The sequence below is a fragment of the Zonotrichia leucophrys genome, chromosome 4, assembly GCF_028769735.1.
Source record: "Zonotrichia leucophrys gambelii isolate GWCS_2022_RI chromosome 4, RI_Zleu_2.0, whole genome shotgun sequence".
NCBI classification, from domain to species: domain Eukaryota; kingdom Metazoa; phylum Chordata; class Aves; order Passeriformes; family Passerellidae; genus Zonotrichia; species Zonotrichia leucophrys.
Window position 1 is genome coordinate 19,211,935 of NC_088173.1, and position 20,809 is coordinate 19,232,743.

At 38.1% G+C, this 20,809-nt stretch overlaps 1 protein-coding gene across 2 annotated transcripts in view; it reads left to right on the plus strand.

Moving 5' to 3' along the window:
- Positions 1–9,774, plus strand: part of SH3RF1 (SH3 domain containing ring finger 1) — an 83,383-nt gene extending 73,609 nt beyond the window's left edge. For both annotated transcript variants that reach the window (XM_064710689.1, XM_064710690.1), the window contains exons 11-12: positions 1,167–1,504; positions 7,090–9,774. In XM_064710689.1, coding sequence (XP_064566759.1) covers positions 1,167–1,504; positions 7,090–7,258 — 507 coding nt within the window. In that variant the 3' untranslated portion in view covers positions 7,259–9,774. The remainder of the gene's footprint in view (positions 1–1,166; positions 1,505–7,089) is intronic.
- The last annotated feature ends 11,035 nt before the right edge of the window (positions 9,775–20,809 follow it).

Sequence of the window (20,809 nt, forward strand, 5' to 3'; positions counted from 1 at the left end):
TTTAGACTTAACCTTACTACTCTGCAACCACATGTACTCCTTGGTGAAGTTTATGAAGATTTTAATCTTAAACTGTACACTAATTTCAGCCACTTTTTAGTTACTTTTTTTTTATTATTGTTGAATGGATGTGCCTCAAACCTAATTTTAAAATTACTTTAGCCATAGACATTGAAACCAGACTGAGGTGCTCTTAGAGAAAACTTATTTGTAGTTTAAGGTGAATGATGCCAATACAGGATTGTTTTAATTTCTCTGAGTTTCCCTTTATCTTTGACATTTTCTCTTTATCTTTGACAGTAGATTGTTGGTGAAATGGCTCTAAGTTATTGGAGATTTGGAAAAAGGACTGAGGATTTTTATTCACTAAATCCACTACATCTCATATAAAAAAACCTTCTCATTGCTCTTGCTTTTCTCTGTCTATGGATGAATATTATTTTTGTCTCCAGGGCTTACAATCTGGCACTTCTCATAAGCTTTAAATTCACTCAGTCAAAGGGTTGGTAAGAAGATCACTGCCACACCCTTTAAAAAAAAATACAAGAAACACAAAAGCTACTTAAATAATTCTCTTCAGGCTAGGTAATAGTCTTCAGGGATTCTTGTCTGGACAAGCAAAAAGAATGTTTACAATTCTCCCCTTTAGCAGAACAGCAGAACACAATGCATTCCCCTTGGGGCAAATTTTTGTTAGATCATGAAGGTCTTCCATTACTAAAGAAGGATAAATAAAAGAAACTTACCTAAACAGCAGCTTCCAGAGCAGACTTTTCTCCCTGCTTGGTTTCAAGTGATTCTTTGTCTTTCCAGAAACATCCATGTTGATGAAATATTTTACTTCATAGATTCCTGCTGTGGTAATATTAACACCTCACTCCTTTTTCTACACAACCTTTTGTGACAGAGCCATTTCAATTAAAGTTAAACTTTAACCTAACAAAGTGAAAGAAAGGACTTAGCTAGTTTATGACCAAATTACTTGCTGTTTTTCTCTTTAGAATGTGAATAATTTTCTTTTATAAATTTCATCATCTCTCTAATGTCAAGTATGTCCTCGTAATTTACTGAGTCCTCTCTGAGCACGATGTCATCTATCAGAGGGAAGTGTTCAACTCTTTGTGGGACAGCTTTGTTCTAAAACGGGCACCGCTTTTGGTTTACAGAAAGAAAAGAAAGGTTTGCTGAAGCTGCTTTCCGGAGCATCCACCAAACGCAAGGCTCGGCTGTCACCTCCGGCGTCCCCCACCCTGGAGGCCGAGCAGGCCGCGGCAGAGCTGGCCCTGCAGGGCGCGGTGGGGCCCGAGCTGCCCTCGGCGGCGGGGGCGCACAGCAAGGCCGGCCCCTGTGCCGCGGAGGGCGACGCGCCGGGGCTGCCCCCGGAGCCGCTGCAGCGCAAGGGCGCCGCCCTGGACGCCGCTGTGCCCATCGCCCCGCCGCCCCGGCAGCCCTGCTCCTCGCTGGGGCCCGTCCTCAACGAGTCCCGGCCTCTCGTGTGTGAAAGGTAAATCCCAAACACAGCTGCACTTGGGCACACCAAGAAAAAATCCTTTCTCTGATGCTTGTAGCGTGTGTTAGAGCTGCTTCAAAATGCTGAGGTTTTGTAGCAAGATGAAACTTACTTTTTAACAATTCTTTATTTACTTATCAACCAATACTCGTGTTTATGTTTGTTTACTTTTCATGTTACTTTAAAGTTTTTGAATGAATAGACACTCAAATATGATGATCACAGGTTTGGGTAGACAAAAGAGGCCTCCTATTTTTCAAAACAGAAGCACATTATGTTCTTGAACTTATTAGTATTAGGTTAGTCCTTATTATTAGCACTCCCAACCTAAATATATGGTGAGTGAGACCTTTATCTGTCTAGGTGTAGACTTCTTAATATTTGATGTCTTGAGCTTTTGCAAAGATACTTTTTACTGCCTGAATGCCCCATTGCATCCATACAGGCTCCAGGGTGGCCTCTGTGCTCTGGTAAGTGAGTGTGAAAAACATACAGATGTCTGGACTTTCAGACTGACAGGCAGTTGCTTAAATGTTCTGTGACTTTTGTGTCCACCCATAATTTTTCAAGTTTCAAGTCCTCAGTAAAATGTGAAGGAAGAGGCAGTTTTCTAACTACAGGATCTTTTCTTTTTCCTGGTAGCAGACAAGCAGTATGAGGAGTGTCATAGGATTTCTTCTGCAGCAGCTACAGGATTGTGTGCTGTACTGAGAAAAAATAGCAGAGCTACAATATTAGCAGCTCTAGGACTGAACTGATTGAAGCTGATGTTGTAGGCTTTGTTCTGATGCTATTAACTCATGGTGTGTGGGCATCCTGTTGTACTTCCAGAAGTCCACTATCCTAAGCTATACTCGTGTCTTAAAACCCAGACAGTATAGAAGTTTCTGCTTGTATTTTAGTTCACTTCTGTCATACCTCTAATATTTTTTAAAAGGTTCTTTCTGTTCCTACACAATTTCCTTGCAGGAGATTTCTATTTCATACTGAATTTGTGAAGCAGATTTACATTTATACATGGAAAATAAAACCTGAAAGACTCTTCTTTAAGAATAATATCATTCATTTTCACATTATCATAAGTCTGTTTGGCACATTAATATGTTTTTATGCTTTAAACGTGAAAATAATATTAAATTCATTGTGAAAATAATATTAAATTCATTCTGGCATAACCAGTGCATATTAGTGTAAAGCTCTTTCTGTCATCACAAAAAGTAGTTTTTTCACTTCCATGATGGAATTTTTTTTCTCAGAACTACTTACAGAAAATGATGCTATATATTTTTATTGATCTAGTAATAACATATACTCCAACATTCTCTCTATCCTTACTATTATTTAAGTGATATTTTCCACTGATAGAAGAAGCATTGCTACGTGATAATTCTCAGTGGTAGTCAAGCATGGTTGTCAGTGTATTTAGACAGAATTTCAACTGAGTTCCCTTTTTCATTTTCAGGACAGAGCTAATTTTTTTTTCCTGCTGATGTGCCCTTGTACATTTCCTTTGACTGGATTTCTTAAAATGTGATGGTTAATAATACTTAAAATTTACATTGTACTCAATATCTTCAAAGTAATTTATAAGCATTGATTTCTCTTCAGCAGTCTGGAAGATGTGGTAGGTAAGAATCATGTGGCATCTTCAGTGAAAATTTGAGCTGGGGGGGGAAATATTCATGAGGATAAGCTCAACAAAAAGCTGAAGAACAGAGAAATCTCCTGCTAGGATTATTCTGCTCTTACACCTCACAATTCCAGTCACAGATCACAGTGGAACTGTAGAATTCCAGTTCAGAGAATTCCAGTCACGTGAGACTCTGCAGTGGGGCTCACTCACGTTTTCTGATTCTCCAGCCAATACCCAGGTTGTCTTGGGGTGATTTCTTGTATTGATGCAGTGCTGGCACGGCCAAGGAGCATTATGTTTTCTTTACAAAGACAGACCCAACTCCCTGCAATTCCCAGAGTGAGACTTGCTATGCTGTGAGTATACAGGAATTTAGTTACCTGAGGAGTTTAATTTTTCCATATAAGCTACAAGAAAACTTCAAGCTTTTTTTGTGAGCTTTCTCTTTTAGAGGGAAACGTTGCTTAAATAGCCTTAAATTTTACAGTAAATATACAGCATTGTAACAATAAACTACTCAGTACTCCACAATGGTGTAAGAGACTTGAAGTTGAACCTAAATACACATCACTGCATATCCTAAATTATAAAATGAATCTTTCATCTAGTTACAGGGAAAGAAAAGCAATAATTTTGTTCTGTGATTAAAGTGACCCTAAGTAATTTCATCTACCACAGAATGACTGGTGTAACATCTGCTCCCAGTGAGCGGGCCAGTGGCTTTCCAGAGCAACCAGCCTTCCCACATCTGGCACCATTTAATGCTGGTAATGAAATGCTGAGAATCACGCTGCCCTCCATGGGCGTTGGTGATCTGGAGGAGTCGAGGCACCCACTCAGAAGACACAAGATCTGCACAACAGCAGAGCACACTTGACCTGGAAAGTAAAAATTGTAAAGGCAAGGAACAAAAGCTAAATCAAGAAGCTGAGTAGTAATTATTCATTTAACTTGTGTAATGGTAGTAATTCCAGCTTTCTGTGTTTCTCTCAGCTAAAATTTTCTGCATGTGAGAAAATATTATTATCCACTTGTTGATCAGGAAAACTACAAATAATTGTCCAAAAATCAACCACAACTAAATGGGCATAAAAGCAGTATTTTGTGTCCAGTGAAACAGAAGCAACAAAGAAGTGGAGAAACACATGAAGGATATAATCTTTTCCATGTTACTGAAAAGTGTGAGAAATGCTAATATTAAAAATTACAGTCAGAATGGAGAAATGTGAAGACAGACCACCACCCTTTTCAAAATAAAAAATAAATTCATGAATACAAAGCAAAAGCACTGTGGGATATTGCCAGACATACTAAGAATATCAGCAAACAACCAGTAGCAAATACATTGGCTACTCCTGGGAAGCTAAAGTACTTTTATTTTTATAATAATTATATTTTGTCACCAGCTGACTAAAAATAATTAATATAATATTTGGAAAATTAGTGAAAAATTTTATAAGGCAATCAAAGAAAAATAAAAGAAAGGAAAAATGTCATAGTTATACAGATTAGGTGTGTGTAAAATATTAAGTGACCACAAAAGATCTATAAATTTGACTTTCAGTCATTGAAAACATTTGCAAATACTGAATAGGGAGACAAACAAGGAAGTGTTTTGGAAGATTCAAACATGTGGGAATGAACATGTTTTTCCAAAACATAGGTCATGCTTAGTAAATATTATTATTTTTCTTCAGGGACCTTGCAGTGAACTTCTGAGCTGAAGCATAAGCTTTTTATTCTGCATGAAATTGGTAGTTTTGGCAATATGTTGTAGATGATGAAATAAGTAATGGAAAAAGAGTTTCTGTTCCATAGATAATCCAGAGTGATCTGGATAGACAGCTGTGTGAATGTGTGATGGGTCTGTGATCACCTCTCTTTGGGCAAATAGGATTTGTAAAATGTGGCAGAAAATTTCAAGAAGGACACATGATTTACAGGTGCAAAGCCGGATGGGTTTCTTCTCATTAAAAATTGAAAAATATAGTAAAATAGCACTTTAAAACCAAGGTTGTTGTGCTCTGTTTTAGACACTAGATTTCAAGATGAATATCAAAATAGCTGGGAAACTAAAATTTAACAAGAAGTACCAAATTACTGCAGCGGTTGTTGGACACTGTATGGAAAGCTCAAGACAACTGTTTCTGTGCTAGCTGGTGATCCTCTGGGGAGGACAAAGAGAGGATGGGAGCAAGCAGCAGCAGGGAACAGACTTGTCTGTCAGTTCAGGGGAGCACAGAGGTTACTGGCAGACAGAATTAGAAACTAAAAACAAGCATATTTCAAATCAGACATTTACAAGGCAGTGTTTGGCAGACTGCAAGATGAGGCAGGCATTTTGAAACTCATTTTTTTTTAACAGACTATGAAGTGTGCTGGTTAATTTTCAGCCTGGGAGCAGCTGGCTTGTTAACAACAGTAGGAATTCTTCATAGCTTTACTGCAGTTCTTTATGCTTCACTATCTTGTCCTTGTCTTGCCTGAGTAGAGGCTGTTGTTTACAGTCTCAATTTAACTTACAGTCTATTAAAAACATTTGGTTCTCACTTCCTAAGTCAGCATTAAAACCCAAGTTGCCCAAAGCAGAAGTTAGTGCAGGTCTAGGTTGGATGCAGGGCATTCTGGAGCTGCACACAAATGAATCTTGTAATTGGCTTGGTAGCTTTTATGAAGCATGAATCTAATAATTCCTGTGCTCTGAAATCTGGGGATTGCCATCACTGAAACAAAGTCATGGCTTATAAGTCACTAATAAATAACATTTGACAACTAATTAAGTCCAAATATGTTTTGCTATACTTAGATTTCCTAAGAGACTTCAGTTATTTACAAAGAGCAGCTACTCTTTTCTGAGTATTTTAAACTGTATGGGCAGACTTAATTTTTGTTTCATATGTTCTTAAGCACAACATTCCATTATAACACAGTATCTTTCTCTGCTTCAATATTACAGAATTAACTTGTTTTATTATGTGTGTATTGAGCTACAACTGCCATTCCATCCTTTACTAGACTGTGTCCTGTTACCTTGTCTTTTCATCAGATTGTTCATTTATTTTAATCTATTAAAATAAATTATTTTAAGCTTATTCAGATAATTCATACTTAAGATTCATACATAAGATAATAACTTCATACTTAATCTATGAAGTAATAAGGTTTTATGTTGTTGTGAAACTATGGAAGAAGAGATTGAGTGGTGTTATGCTTGTTAAAAACAGAGAAGTGTAGCCTCTTTAATGCACTCATATTTGAAAAGTGATTTTACTGTGAGAGACTCAAAAAAATACACTTCATGCCAAGTGCTTAAGAAAATTGTTTACTTGAAAATAGTTTTAAACGTAGTAGTGCACAAGTTGAGCAGCTCTGTTCAAGAATATGTTCTAACTTGAAGAGTTTCTAAGGAAAATGCAAATTATTTAAAACAGCAAATCAAATTTATAGGTTTTGTTAGTTTCCTCCTTTTGTTCTTTGCCTTTCCTTAAGAGCCATCACTGGAATAATAAGAAATTAAACAGACACTTGTAAAATTATGCCTAGCTACTGCTGTGAATGCTTTGATTCTTGCTGAATCACAATGACTGAAAGAGTCTGCAAATTTATATTGGAAAAAATGTTTACAATTTTCTCCTGGTATTTAACCATTGTCTGTATTTTACAGGGATCTTGGTAAAAAAAATCATAGGAGATGCATGAATTTGCCTTAAATTTATTATCTGTTATATCTGTTATTATCTCTTATTTCTTATATGTTATTATCTGTTCAAGACATACTTTTAAGTTGTTGCATACTCAGCAAACAGTTTCTAGACAGTTTCCTGTGTTCATCAGCTTCAACAGGCACAGAAATATTTTTTAAAGCATCAGGTTAAAAAAAAAGGGGGGTGAGAGAGTGAGGCAAAAAAAAGAACCTAAATGTAGGTGTTTTTTTTTAATGGCACAGGTACAGAGTTGTGGTATCCTATCCTCCTCAGAGCGAAGCAGAACTTGAACTGAAGGAAGGAGACATTGTTTTTGTACACAAGAAACGCGAGGACGGCTGGTTCAAAGGCACTCTGCAACGAAATGGAAAGACTGGCCTTTTCCCTGGCAGCTTTGTGGAGAACATTTGAGAAGATTCATTCCAAGAACTTCAAATCTTACTGTACTGTAAAATAGCACAAATATTTTGCCAGAAAAAGCACAGTCATGAAATATTTTCAAATGACTGTAATGTAAACAAGAATCTACATATTTTTACAGTGTCTATAGCACAATTACACCAGCGAACAAAGGAGATGAAGGCATCTGCTGGTTTTATCACTTTGAATTCTTAAGTGTGATGTGTGCCTTGTACTGTCTGATTTATTATATAGAGGAATTTTTTCCCCAAGTATGTTACATAAATGAGCAATTGTTTACAAGGCTGTAACTAATTTATTCTTGTTTTTTTTTTAAACTTGAATTTTGTGTAATAGCTAAAATTCTTGTGACTATGATTTTAACAAATTATTAATTTATGAAAGAATAACAAAGGGGAAGCTGGATTCTCTCCTTATGAGCAAGCAATTATATCTGATAAAGAGCCTCCCATTTATCCTCTGGACATTTTTCCCCTGCTGTGTCTGACAGTGGAGTAAGTCTCTGTTGTATGAGTTAATGTTGAGTGGTGGTGATGTGGCGTCAAATAGAATTTGCCAAATGGGGAAAAAATGTGTATTTTCTTCTTTGGACAGAGAAAAAAAAAAGTCAGTGGTGTTCTTGAGTCTAGTTTTACTTCTTCATGAATCACCTAAGTAGAGTAATGTTTCTAGGAGGCAAAGATGTATGTGAACAACTGAACAAAACCATCTCAAGGTTAGGATCATCTCAAGGTTAGGAAAGAAGAAATTTAGGAGTGCCAACAAGAAATTCCCTATATACCTTCTGTTCATGTAATAACTTGGCTATTTGAACAAAGGTTTCCTTTGTATATTTGGCCAGTTCTTTGGGCATTTAGCGCTCAGGATCCAACAAAATTGGAAGGAATGTTAAAGCCCAACACTTAGAATAAATATAACTTGAAAACATCTGTTTGATAAGACTGAATATAAAAATAAAATTATTAAGTTGTACTTCATGTCTAAAAATGCCTAAGAGGTGTAATTTGCTGTTTTCTTCTCAAAATGATCTGCATGGCCAAGAGATGTTTTAAAATGTCTGAGCAGTAGTGGTGGTAAGTGATGCACTTGTGTTAAAGTAAAAGGCTGTATGAAACACTGTGAAAACTTTACTAACTTCTTAACCATTGCTACTTTGCTATGTTCTGACTTTTTTCTTTGTCTTGCATGTGTTACTCAATTCCTGCAGTAATGTAACTGTGCATGTTTGGCATTTTCCATTCCAGTTTCCTGTTGCTGGGTTATTTTGCTCTGAAAGTTTCCCAAAAGCCACTTGACCAAAACTAGTGAGCAACTCTCCTTCAACCAGAGAAGGTATCCAGTGTTTGAATCATTAATAAAATTTTTTAATGTCCTTGCAGCTGATGGATGGAAAGAATGCAGCCTGCAAGAAACACATTGTTAGTCTTTCAGGGTTTTTTTAGAGATTTGACACTGGGGAACACACACGCTACTCAGCTGAACCTGTTTTTTTATTTTATCATTTGATTATAGCAGTTTAGTGGTGATTTTTTTTTTGTAAGACACTGAGCACCATCATCTCCATTTAAATCCATTTAAATCTGATGTAATTTGGCTGTTAGTCAGCACTTTACAAAGGGAAGCCAGTAAGGTGATTCAGTGTCACACAGAAACTGTCACACAGATCTGTTAAATCCTTATAATTTTCTTGAGGTTATGCATTGAAAAATATCAAATGTTAATGACAGAGATTTCTTGCAATATCAGGTAGTATCATGATGGTCTTAAAAATTAAATATATATATATATAAATACATATAGTTGGACATGACAGCATTCCCAAATAAACCATCTCTCTTAAACACTGTATCATTCAGTTTTTGCATTTTTAAATCTTTTAAATAGTTTACTTGAATATTCATGTAATATATAAAGGTTTTGTGAAATGAATTTTAGTTAGAAAGAAGCTGGTATCAGCTTTTGTCAGCATAAATTGGCACTAGTGTGTCGTAATCTTATTTTGGAAAATTTAGTGCATTTTATATTAAAGACTACTAAAGGTTAATTTTTTCTATCTCTACTCTCCATATTTTAAACTAAGTGACTAAGGTACCTCTATTAATAGAATTTCGTGATGTAAAGTCAGTTAAAAATCAGCTGTTAATCCAATAGTTCTGTTAGATGGAATACATTTTTAATTGATTTTTTTTAACATTGAGTAAACGTTTGTAAAAAGGGCTTATTACATAGCAGTGCAACAATGACAAAAATGCAGTTTATCATGCCTTTTTTTGTGATCTTTTGGGGGTTATTTTTTGGTTTTGGCTTGGGATTAATTCAGTGTAGAAACAGACGAACCCTGTGCATTTGCTTTATGTAATTCCATTAAAAATTTTTGTAAGGTATTTTATATCTATGTTTGAAGTCCGGTGAATGTTAAGTGTTTGATTTATTATGTTAAACTTCCAATCCTAATAAATATTTTCTTAGCAAACAGCTACAGCAAATAGCGTATGCAAACATCAAACATAAATTACTTGTAAAGAATTTGCCAATAAAATTCCCAGAACTTAATTTCCAAATTCCTAGGAGGGTATTTCTGCTCATGGAGAAAAAGTCTTCAGATTCCATAATGTAAGAAGCTGGAATGATGGCTATAATGCAAAAACTGTAGAGAAAACTGAGGACCTAGCTGATCTTTTCCCAACTCCTTATTTCAGCGAGTAACTTCAGAAAAGGGTAGGTAACTCCATCCCAGTGTGTTCCTGATGGAACTGCAGTGTCATCAACAGCACAGCAGGTGCACAGTGGAACTGCTTTTCCTAGAGGAAGAATGTCTGGTGCAATGGACCTGTGGATGTATTGGGAGAGGTTGAAGCATCTGCCTGAACTTCCACTGTGGGCAGAAGCGTTGGGTGGCAAGGGGCTCGTTTGCCTGAAGGAGTTTTCTGTGCACAGCAGTCAGGCAGCAACTGGCTAACGAGGAGACCTTGATTTGCATGTGGTTACATGTCTGCTATGTACACATGGCTTCTGGGAAAATTGGTGGAAATTAATCCTAAAAGTGTTTGCCAATGTTCGAGACTCGGTCAGTGTTGCAGCTACTGCGATAAGCTCCGTGTTAGTTAAGATTGACAAGCAGCACCTAAATTGTGCTGGCAGTGAATGGTGCAGCATTGGGTGCTCTCTGAAAGAAGGAGCATCTCATCTAACCTTCCTTAATTAAGGGGGATGAGGGGAGGCAACATGATTTGTAGAAATGCAGAACGGAGACTATAGAAAAGCAAGATTTATTTGGTTTTTCAGAATTGTGGTCTGACACCAGTGCATCCATAGGAGAAAATTATAGACAAACATTGTAGCTGTGTAGCAGAAGTAAGACTGTTTCTTTGGGTTGGTTTTTTTGTTTGTTTGCTTGTTTTGTACTGTAATTACTGAGTAATTCTAATAATGTGTTTAACATTTGGCTTGCCAAAGGTATATGAAATCCTGTTCACCCTCACTTCATTACCTTTGCCTTATAGCAGTAATGACAATTATGATAGTTTTGCATAGGCTTAAAAATATGGCTTGTGAGCATTCTGGCTGTTTCCAGAGAGCTGGCAAAATATTTTGTCTGGCTTGTTCTTTCCAGTAGCTTTAAGCAAATGTGTTTAAAGGTGCACATTGACCTTAATGAAACACTAGAATCCACTTGTCTAGTTAAAGAAATTTGTGTCTGGCATTACTAAAACTCCTACAGTGTCGTCACTGTTTTCTGTAGGATATACTGATATTCCTTGGATTTCTGTCATGCTTCTGCAATATGTGTACTTCTCAAATCAGGCTCAGATGCTCATTCCCTGCACTTGGTTAATTATGATAAACCTTAAGTAGATTTGAAGCTTGACTTGAACAAAACCAGTGTCATAAATCTTTCAAATAACAGCAACAACAACAACAGCACTTATAATAATTCTTTTTAAATTGAATACTTGCAATATTTTTATATAGGAAAAAAGAGCTGAGAATGCTGATGATGAATGATGAGAACATGGACATTTGATGTGGGGAAAAATGGGAAAGAGAAAAGGATTTGGAAGACCTGTATATGGGACCCGAATCTTAACTAACTTATTAGTGATTTTACCTTAGTTACTAGAGCCAAGCTCTGTGAAAGGACCTGAGAGGAACTTGAATGTCTAAGGCTGAAGATGCAGCCCTCAGTCTTTGTCCAGTCTCTTCAGCTTATATTTGTTTGGTGCTTGTGTTTAGAACAAGCTGTTCTCCTGTCAAATACATTTGAAATCCAAAACTAAGCATCTGCATCTCTGTAGGTTTGCATTAATAATTAGAGGTAGTGTCCACTTTCTACATATTTTATGCAATAGCACTAACATTAGAGGACTGAATGTCTTGAGAAATGCATACCAAGATGCAATGCATTCTTCTTCCACAGTGTCACCCAGTAACTCTTACTTTCTGGGAGACAAACTTGCTGACAACCTTGAGGTAAGCACCTGCTCTTGAAAACTTGAGGTGCCACCTTTTTGCATCTGTTTCCTGCTTTGCCTGATGATTCCTGTGCTTCTGAGGTATGTGGTGTAAAATTCGCTTACAAAGTAAAGGCTGACTGTTTTTTGTGAGTGTGAAGATAGATTCTGATGGATCAGATCTGCCTCCAAATATGATCATCAGCATCTAAACCATTGTAGAAGTCTCTTCCAACCTGTCTTCTGTGGGTGAGGGACTTAACTGATCCATTTTAACAGCTGAAGAGCATTTTGTTCACAAACACCCTGGTGCAAGGAACAAAACAAAACAAAATGGATTTGCTATACCCAATCTGCAATATGCAAAATCTGTTCATAATAATGAGCATTTCATGTGTGCAGATCAAATCAGGGTGGCTACACTCTACATAATATTCTGAGCAGATCTCAGAAAGTATTATCTGCTCCTTCTACTATGCTCTTTTCTGTCAGCTGTATTAGTTTGCTAAAAAGTGGCAAAAGCAGTTCTTAACTGCTCTACTGTTCCTACTCAGTGGAGTAAAGAAAATTTAGACACAGTGACATTAGCCCCAGATTTCAATTACTCACAGTTCTAACAAGCTTGTAAAAATTCCCCTTAGCACATGTAAATGAGCAGAACTTGGCTGCACTGTGCACCCAGCTCCAGTGCCCACATGGTTCAGGTTACATGGCCCAGAGGCCTTCTGATGTTTGCATCTAGTAGTCATTCAGATCAAAACCAGTGCTCAGGATGTCCAAACACTAGCTACATTCTCATTTCACAGTGGTGAGAACAGCCTGTACAGGAGTGTAGAGAGTGGAAATTTGGCTGGCACATCAAGACAAAATACACTTCAATTACAAAGGCAGAAAGAAAAATGTCAGGATTTTAAAATATCTGTGCAGGTGTTTTCTCATCTCTGGTACCTTAGATGGAACCCCATTTCACAAAGCAAATGGACTTTAATTCCCAACTCCCCCAAACCCCCCCTTCCCCATCCCCCCCTTCCCAGAAAGGAAAGCAATATAAGCCCTTGGAAATATCCAGATTCTTTGGCATTAGAACACATGGTCGGATTCTCAATTACTCCAAATCAGTGCTACTTCATTGATTTCATTAAACTTTGCTGGCATACACTGAATATGCCCCCTACTGTTAAATAGTGAAGGAAAATATCTCATCTGCCCTAAAGGAATGAATATGTTCGAAAGAAACTGAGTTGGATGATTTTCATACTTGGAAAATACAGAGCTATTCTGGCTGTGTTATGCTTCTCTCAAAAAACATTTGTCCCACTGGTACAGCTGAGGCACTAGATCAAAGATGATGCCTTTTAGCAGCACTGTGAAGCACAGAAGACTTGCTCAGTTTTCAATCAAACCTATAAATTTCCAGATCCACAATTGCATCCTGGGCCTTGCTTTGCTAACAGCTGCTAGTCCCAGAATCTTTTGTGGTCAGTTGCTGCTCTATTTTCTCATGGTGTATCTCTGCAAATGCTTGGGAGGGAAGATGAGTCAGCAGTAGAATAACTTTAAAGCAGTCATCAACTTCGTTCTCCACAACAAGGGACGTGCCCTAGGTCAAATTTCTTATTTCAGCTGGTTGAACTTCTGAATAAGCTGAAGAATGTTAGCTCTAAAAAGTTTACAGTTCAAAGAATTTCTCTCTACTCCTCTGGTAGGCAGCCTTAGTGTGTCTTTTGAATACACACAGATCAGAAAATCTCCTTATTTTCTTGCTTGTCAAAGCATTACTGTACGCTGCTATCCAGCTTGTAAGTTTATAGTACACCAGTAACTATTTGCCCCTGCTGTCACTGAAATTCTTAGCATTCAAGAATTTAAAATCTGTGATACACAATATAGCTTTTTTACAAGGATAAAGTTTAAACGTTTTTTAAAATAAAGTACTATTGGGCTTTGTAAAGATCAACATTTTCATGAAAGATAAGAACCATGCAAAGAGATAAACATTTTACAAGTTAAAAAATGGGTAATAATTCTGCCTAGGCATTCAGTACTCTTGATTACTTGCACCAAATGTGTATTTCTTAATACTGAATGGGTTATTTCTGCTACAGACTTTTAAAATTCTCAGAAAGCTGGAGAGTTTCTGTTGAGGATGTCTCCAATAAATAGGAAAGAGAGAGTAAGAATGAGATGGCCTTGGAATTCTGTCAGAAGAGCCAGAGACCAGTTCAGGACCAAATTTTAAGTGGTCCACAACCACTTAAAATTGTACATACCACAACCATATCACTGTTTGGAAGTCTGTCATAGCTGCTCTCAAGAAAATGGCAGAAGGTATTTCTCATTTGTTCTTTACCTTACCTAGAACACTCCTTTTTAAGGAAATCCACATAACTTAGTGTCAAATGCAGATAAAATTTGGCCATAATGGTAAAACACAACAGTGCTCTTGTAATTTGTTTCTCGGATTTGGCAGCATTAGTGAACACTGAGATGATCAAAGAAAAGTTAATTACTAATGTATAAAATTCTCTAGGAGATGTTTCTTAACACCACATGCTGTTCTCTACAGCAAGATCAGCAGGCTTGGGCATCAGGTTCTGAGTCTGGGAAAGTGATGCAGTTCCCTTTGTACAGACTGACATGTCAGCAGTGAATGTGCCAGTGGGGAGTGGGTGGGAGGAGAAGCAGCCTGATAATTACAGAGGTCAGTGAAACATTGCCTGCTCCAGCCACAGCTATTTTGGGGTTTTTGTTTTACAATATGCCATTCCATAGTAAATGATGCTAACGCTCCTCTCCCACAGTAGGTCAGGGAGGTTTGTAAGTGGATTGGACCAAATGTTTGGGTGCTGAAGATGAGGACTATTGGAATATGAATCCCAATATTACCAGTTAGATTGTGCCTGGGCCAGTCTGACCCTCGCTGCTGAGCCAAAGGCGGCTTCTGTGGTGCATCACCCCAGAGATACCTTTAGCTTGCCTATGGTTTCAGCTGGGCACTAAACAAGTCCAGGCTTGTTAGGGACTCCGTTTACCTTAGGAAGAAGGCTTCAGGCGAAGGTGAAGGGAGGGATTCTGCCGGAGGGTTGTATGCAGTGGTTTATTCCATGGTTACAGATGTCTGAATCTTGGGAAGACCTCCAACAGAATCGCGAGCACATGGCTGGACTCACCTTTTAAGCTCAGGGGGAGGGGAGGGGACAGGTGAGCCACCAACCAGGTGGGGGGGGTGGGGTCTCAAGGGGTGAGAGACACCTAGACAGGCCAATGACCCCCAGGCCTGAGGGGCATCCTTTGAACTTGACCAACCACACGACGCTTTGTTGGAATGTTAAGCCTGATTGACAGGACTCACTCAGCAAGGGGCGAGGGGGAAGGGGAAGAGAGGTATTGCCACACCTGGGAGGTGACCTGGAAATCTAAAACAGGACATTACAACACACCGTAACAGAGGACCACAACAGAACTTAGCTGGTTTCATGTCCAGGGGGGCTCTGGAGACCTGGCTGCATCACCGCTCTTGCATCACAGCTCAGATGGCGAAGCCAGGCTGTGAGAGCTGGCACCTTTCTTCAGAGGTCACACTGATGGGAAATGGTCAGTCAGGGGGATGTGTCTCAGTGCTGGGTATGTTTGTACTGGCAAACCTTTGTTGTGGGGAACTGTGGTGTGTGTTACTGATGAACAAGACAATGTGGGAATTGTTCCATCTGCTCTCTCCCTACTTTTGCCAATCAAAGTAACACGTTTGGTTTTGACTACAAAGTATCACAGTCTCATACTGGCAGTAATAGAGTGTACTCGTGCAGCTATGATTTAATTAGCCCACAGCCCTGTTTCTATTGAGTAATGGCTAAATCCACCAAGAAGTAGCTTTTGTCAAGTGCAGGAACTAATTTGGGGAAAAACTAGAAAACCTGTACTTTGGAGCTTCTTGGACTTTATCAGATACTGCCTTCAGAGGCTGGAACTCCAGCCAGATACTCCAAACTGGTAATTTGTGTGTCTGAAGATCTGTCATGTGTGTCTGTCTGCATGTTTTCTCTATTGAAATCCTGTCAAAAGCAACATTTTTAAGGAAATAGGTGGGTTGTGGTTTTTTTGTTTGTTTGTTTGTTTTTCCCAAGGGCACATATTAATTCTGGTCAACATCTGGTTAATATTTGTTATTCAAAGCTCATTTCTGTCTGGCATACAGAAGACACAAATAGAAAGCCCATATTTCTGTAACTAAAAGCACTGTGGACAACTTTACAAAAGCTTATAGAGCCAGCTTATGTTGTGTTTCAGCTATATTTGGTACACAGGAGAATGCTTTTGGAACAGATATTAGATGCTGAAATAGTGATTCCAAATATAAACAAGGTCCCTAAGGCATGAATGTAATGTCTTGCTTATAACTTTAAATTACTTTTTTATAGCTAAAACTAGCATGTCTAGTGGCTAATTATAATGTAGCCTGATGTTATACCAAATCACCTCGTTTTCTGTCTTTTTCACATGCACCACTTAACCTCCTAGGCCTTCATTTCATAAAGGATTACGTGCATTGGAGTATTACTAAGCAAAAAAACCCAACAAACAAACAAAACAAACAAAAAAGAACAAGAGCTTTGCATAGCAGGAGTAGATTTAAACCTGATCTTAAATGTATGATGAGGCATTTTGCTGAATCCCAGTGTTTTTTTCTCTATGGACTATCCTGGAAATATAATGGTGTGGTTCTAAGAAAAGAAAAAAACAATGTTACTTACAATGAGAAGATACTTAGGCTTTTTTTAATTCAGCAAAAAGAAATGAAACTGACATTTCAAGTCTAAAATTGATTTATTGGATACTGTAACACTTAGGATGGAAAAATACAGCCCTTTGGAGAGTCTGGATGTGTTTACCATATTCTAATTGGAGATACTGTCCCATTGAATTAAAAAAATAAATTTTAAAAAATTTAAAAATCAAACCAGAAAAAAGAGAAGCAATTTTTACCTGATCAAACAAAATGGGAATTGCAGTACTTACCCTTTTAATCTGGTCTGGCTTTGTGAAAAACAGTGTTTAACTGGCTGATTTTTGAGACAGGCCACTGGTGCTGTCTGCACCTTGGTGGAGGACAGATTGCCACCCAGTGAGTGGAAAAGGTGGGGGCACCTTTGAATTAGATTCAGGATTCTTCTATGTCCACTAACTTGTGGGTGGGAGGAATAGGAAGGCCTCATTTGTTTCTTTGAACCAAAGTAGGGATCTGGAAGCTTCCACTGATGCCTCAGTTTTTGGCTTTTATATTTTTCAGATTCTGTACTGCTTCAGTGTGTAGTTCTGAGCTTCATATTAGGAGATGGTAAACTCTCTTCACAGAGTAGGTAGACAAAACAATTCCTTCTCTAGCTGAGGATCAAGAACAACTGATCCAGATCTCAGGCCCAAGAGCATAAACAATGGTGGACTGAAGAGAGAAAACAAGAAGGATAAGACTTCATAATCTAAAGCTGTAATTGGACAATTAACTCCAATATGCTAATGGACCAGAATTTATGAAGGTATGAGACCCCGTAACCGGCTGTCCATTTCTGTGACCATTTTGGGTTCATCCTGGGTATAGCCCTGGCCAAGCTCTTGTGCTGCCCAAGGTGTATCCATTGAGGCCTTCTAAAAAAAACCTACTTTATTCTTTAATTCCATCTAGCTCTGTTCTAGGTCAGCCTTCACAAGGCATCACCATGAGAGATCTCCCTTTTATATTTGGGATAAAAAATTGTAGTTTCATGCAGAATACAGAAAGAACAACAATTAGTTTGGCAAAAACTCTGCAAAGATTTCAGAGGTGAGATTGGAGTGAGATGATTATGCTGTTCCTGACTTTCCTACCTGTTATGATGGTAGCTGTGAAAACACTACTGATGGTAAAGGAGTCTGTCATTCTCAGAGAGGTTTTAAAGGAAACTGAGCTAAAAACATGAAATTCATGATTTCCAGCTTCATGAATGAGAATTTTTTGTCCTCATTTAGAAAACTTCTCAACCAGTGCTGGGTATGCAGGTATGGTTCATGCAGGCACTCTGCTGAAGTGCAGATGAGCTGTAGAATGTCTTGTTCAGATTTTGGAGGACTTTGTGTTTGGATAACAGGAGAACATATGACTGGACATTTGTAATCTACCAGGCAGCACAAACTGTATGGAATAATCAATTAGTGTAACAAATGGTCTTGTTCTTTTGAACAAGAAGAAGGAACATCTTCAGCTTGGTAGATTTGTGAGTCACAGAATCATAGAATAGCTTGGATTGGGAGGGATCTTAAAGAACATCTTGTTCCAACCTCCTGCCATGGCACAGATACCTTCCACTAGACCAGGTTGCTCAAAGCCCCATCCAGTCAGGCCTGAATCCCTATAACAACTTTGGTTATATCTCAGAACAGCACGAAAAAGAAAATTTCCTCATAGTTTCACAAAATTTATGCCTGTAGGTTGCAAATTAAAAATATCCCGAAAATATTAGCTTTTGTTGCTATAAAAGCTCAATCCCTCCTGGGCCTCATTCAGTAGGCTCCATCTCTTCATTCCTGGTTGCCTCCATCAGAGGCTTAGCCAATTCCCCTAATTCAGGAATCTATGGCTGACAAAATCCCACAGCTCTGAGATTAGTTCTGTGGATTCAAAGAAACAGTTAAAGCTATGAAGGATGTTGCAACTGGATGCAGCTTTACAGCCAGAATGAGTTATAAAACATTTTGCAGAGTACTGCTGCTAAAAATAGTTATGCACTGAGTTGAGAAAATGCAGAGAGGCTGGATAAGGTCAGTAAGCACAACATTACCCAAATCTTACAATGGAGGATATTGACCCACCATTAGTCCACGTGTCATTCAGTAGATGTTGTCCTGCTGTCTTCTGGATGAGGCCTTTCTTGTTTTTCCCTGCTTATCGCATTTAGTTATGTGTTGTGCTCCTCTCCCATTTACTCCCTGGGCTCCCTGAAATTTCCATAGGATTTCAGCTAGTTTTTTTTCTTGCATCATTGTCATCTGGCAATGGACCAACATGTCATAAGTACAATTGCTTAGCATGTATTAATCAGATTATTTACATATATTTAACAGCTCTTGAACATAAGTGTGCAGTACCAAAAAATGCCTCTGTTTTTGCAAAGTGTTTGCATATGCCAGCAAATGACAGTCTGGTCTGGTTGTTTTTAGTAAATTTCAGTTAATTTATTTGCAAAATTACATGAAATACAGAGTTAATATCAAACCTGGGTTGTTTTGAGATTTTTTGAAATAAAACACTTACATCTCTTTGGAAGCTCCCCCGACCGTTTCTAATCTACATCCTTTTAAGATTCCCACGAACAAAATTATTGACAGCTCCCCTAATAAAAGAGAATGCCTGTCCAGATGGGATTTTAATCCTGCATCTATCCAGCAATTCACTTTTTGCAGGTGCAGTCCTTTCTACTCTAGGGCCTAAAGGTGCTTCCACAGAAGATGACAGTAGCCATGGAGTAGGAGATGTTTCCCTAGGGCTGTGCCAATATGGGAAGCTGACAGTCATTAGCCTCAATTAAAGATGGGAGACTTGACATTTGGAGGGGGAAGGCAAAGTGATTTGGCAAGCCTTGAAAGAAATTTGTATCACGCCTTGTGAATCTCAGTTCATGGGGGCACCCTTCCCCTGAGGAACCCAAATATTCTATGGTGTTAGCATTCCGTTCCCCTGCTAGATTTTTTTTCTCCTTCTTCATTTCACTTGGAAAATAATCTTGGACCAAAAACTCCTGGGAACAGAAGCTGTCATCTCTCTTTATTCTCTGAAATGGCTGGCATGCCCTTAGTTGAAGGAAATTAAATTGTAAACACATCCTTTATTTCTTGTTTGTATCATCTCTAAATCCCTTTCTCTTTTCCTTTCCTCCCTTTCCTTCTCTTTTCTTTTTCCTTCTTTGTTTCCTTTCTTCTTGTGGGCATCATGTGATGTTAGCTTCCTTAAACACTCATATTCCAATGGATTTAATGAGTGCTTGGGGGCCAGATGGCATGCCATATTTTTTTTCCAAACATTTTAAAGCACACGAGAGACAATTCATGTTGACAGGAGTGCTTCGCTGAGGTGTCTGTAAAGCAAATGTGTTACTTGTTACTATTAGAGCAGAATAATTGTTTATGAAATGCATCCTCAAATTCAACAATGATTCAATGAAGTCAACAGAAATAAACTGTGCTATGTAAACAGTGCACACTCTGCAGAGATGTTACCCATTTGTGTAAGATATTTATGATCTGAGTGATGCTCTCTGGTATTATGCAGTGATAGTCTCTGGAACCCAAATTCAAGTGATTCTGTATGAAAATCTCCAGTCTGTGGGCAGTGTTAGGGAAAAGACTGGAGACAAAAAAGATTCTCCGTTTCATGTTAGCTGGAAAGAGAGATGTGTTCTTCCTTCTTTTGTCTACTAGGAAGAGAGAAAACCACAAAAGCATTATCCATATAGAAGGAAAACAGATAAAAGCAATGGGCTATTCTATAGCAGTTAAGATTGGTTGAAGTTCTAGGTTCAGCTTAAAATATCATGGCTAATGACCCCTGTGCTGCAGAAAGACAGCCTGGAGTAGAAGCCAGATACCTGGGTTTGGGAAAATAGCAGAGTCTCTGATAAATGCATGGTCTTCATGTATCCATTGTTTCTGGTTTAGCAGCTACACTGTGAAAATTAGGAGGTAAATACTAGCTTGAATACTCTCTGAACCTTTTTTTTAAAAAATGTTAAGTATGGACAAATTTACTTCATTCCTGAATTTTATTCATTATTTTTTTCAGTGCTCTATATTTCTGGCAAATATAGAGTTCCTTAAGAACTTCAACAAACAAACAAAAACCCCACAAACAAACAAAAAACAAAAACTAACCAAACACAAAGAAAACCCAAAACAAAACCCAAAACCAACAAAATAAACAAACAAACAATGGTTTTACATCCAGCAAAAAAACTTGTGTGGGGAGTGTTTCTCTTTTCAAGAAAAAACCTCATGATGTGTAGAAGCTGGATAAAGAGAGGCTGAATTCTGAGTGGAAGGAGAGCTTGTCTACAGGAGGCTGGGG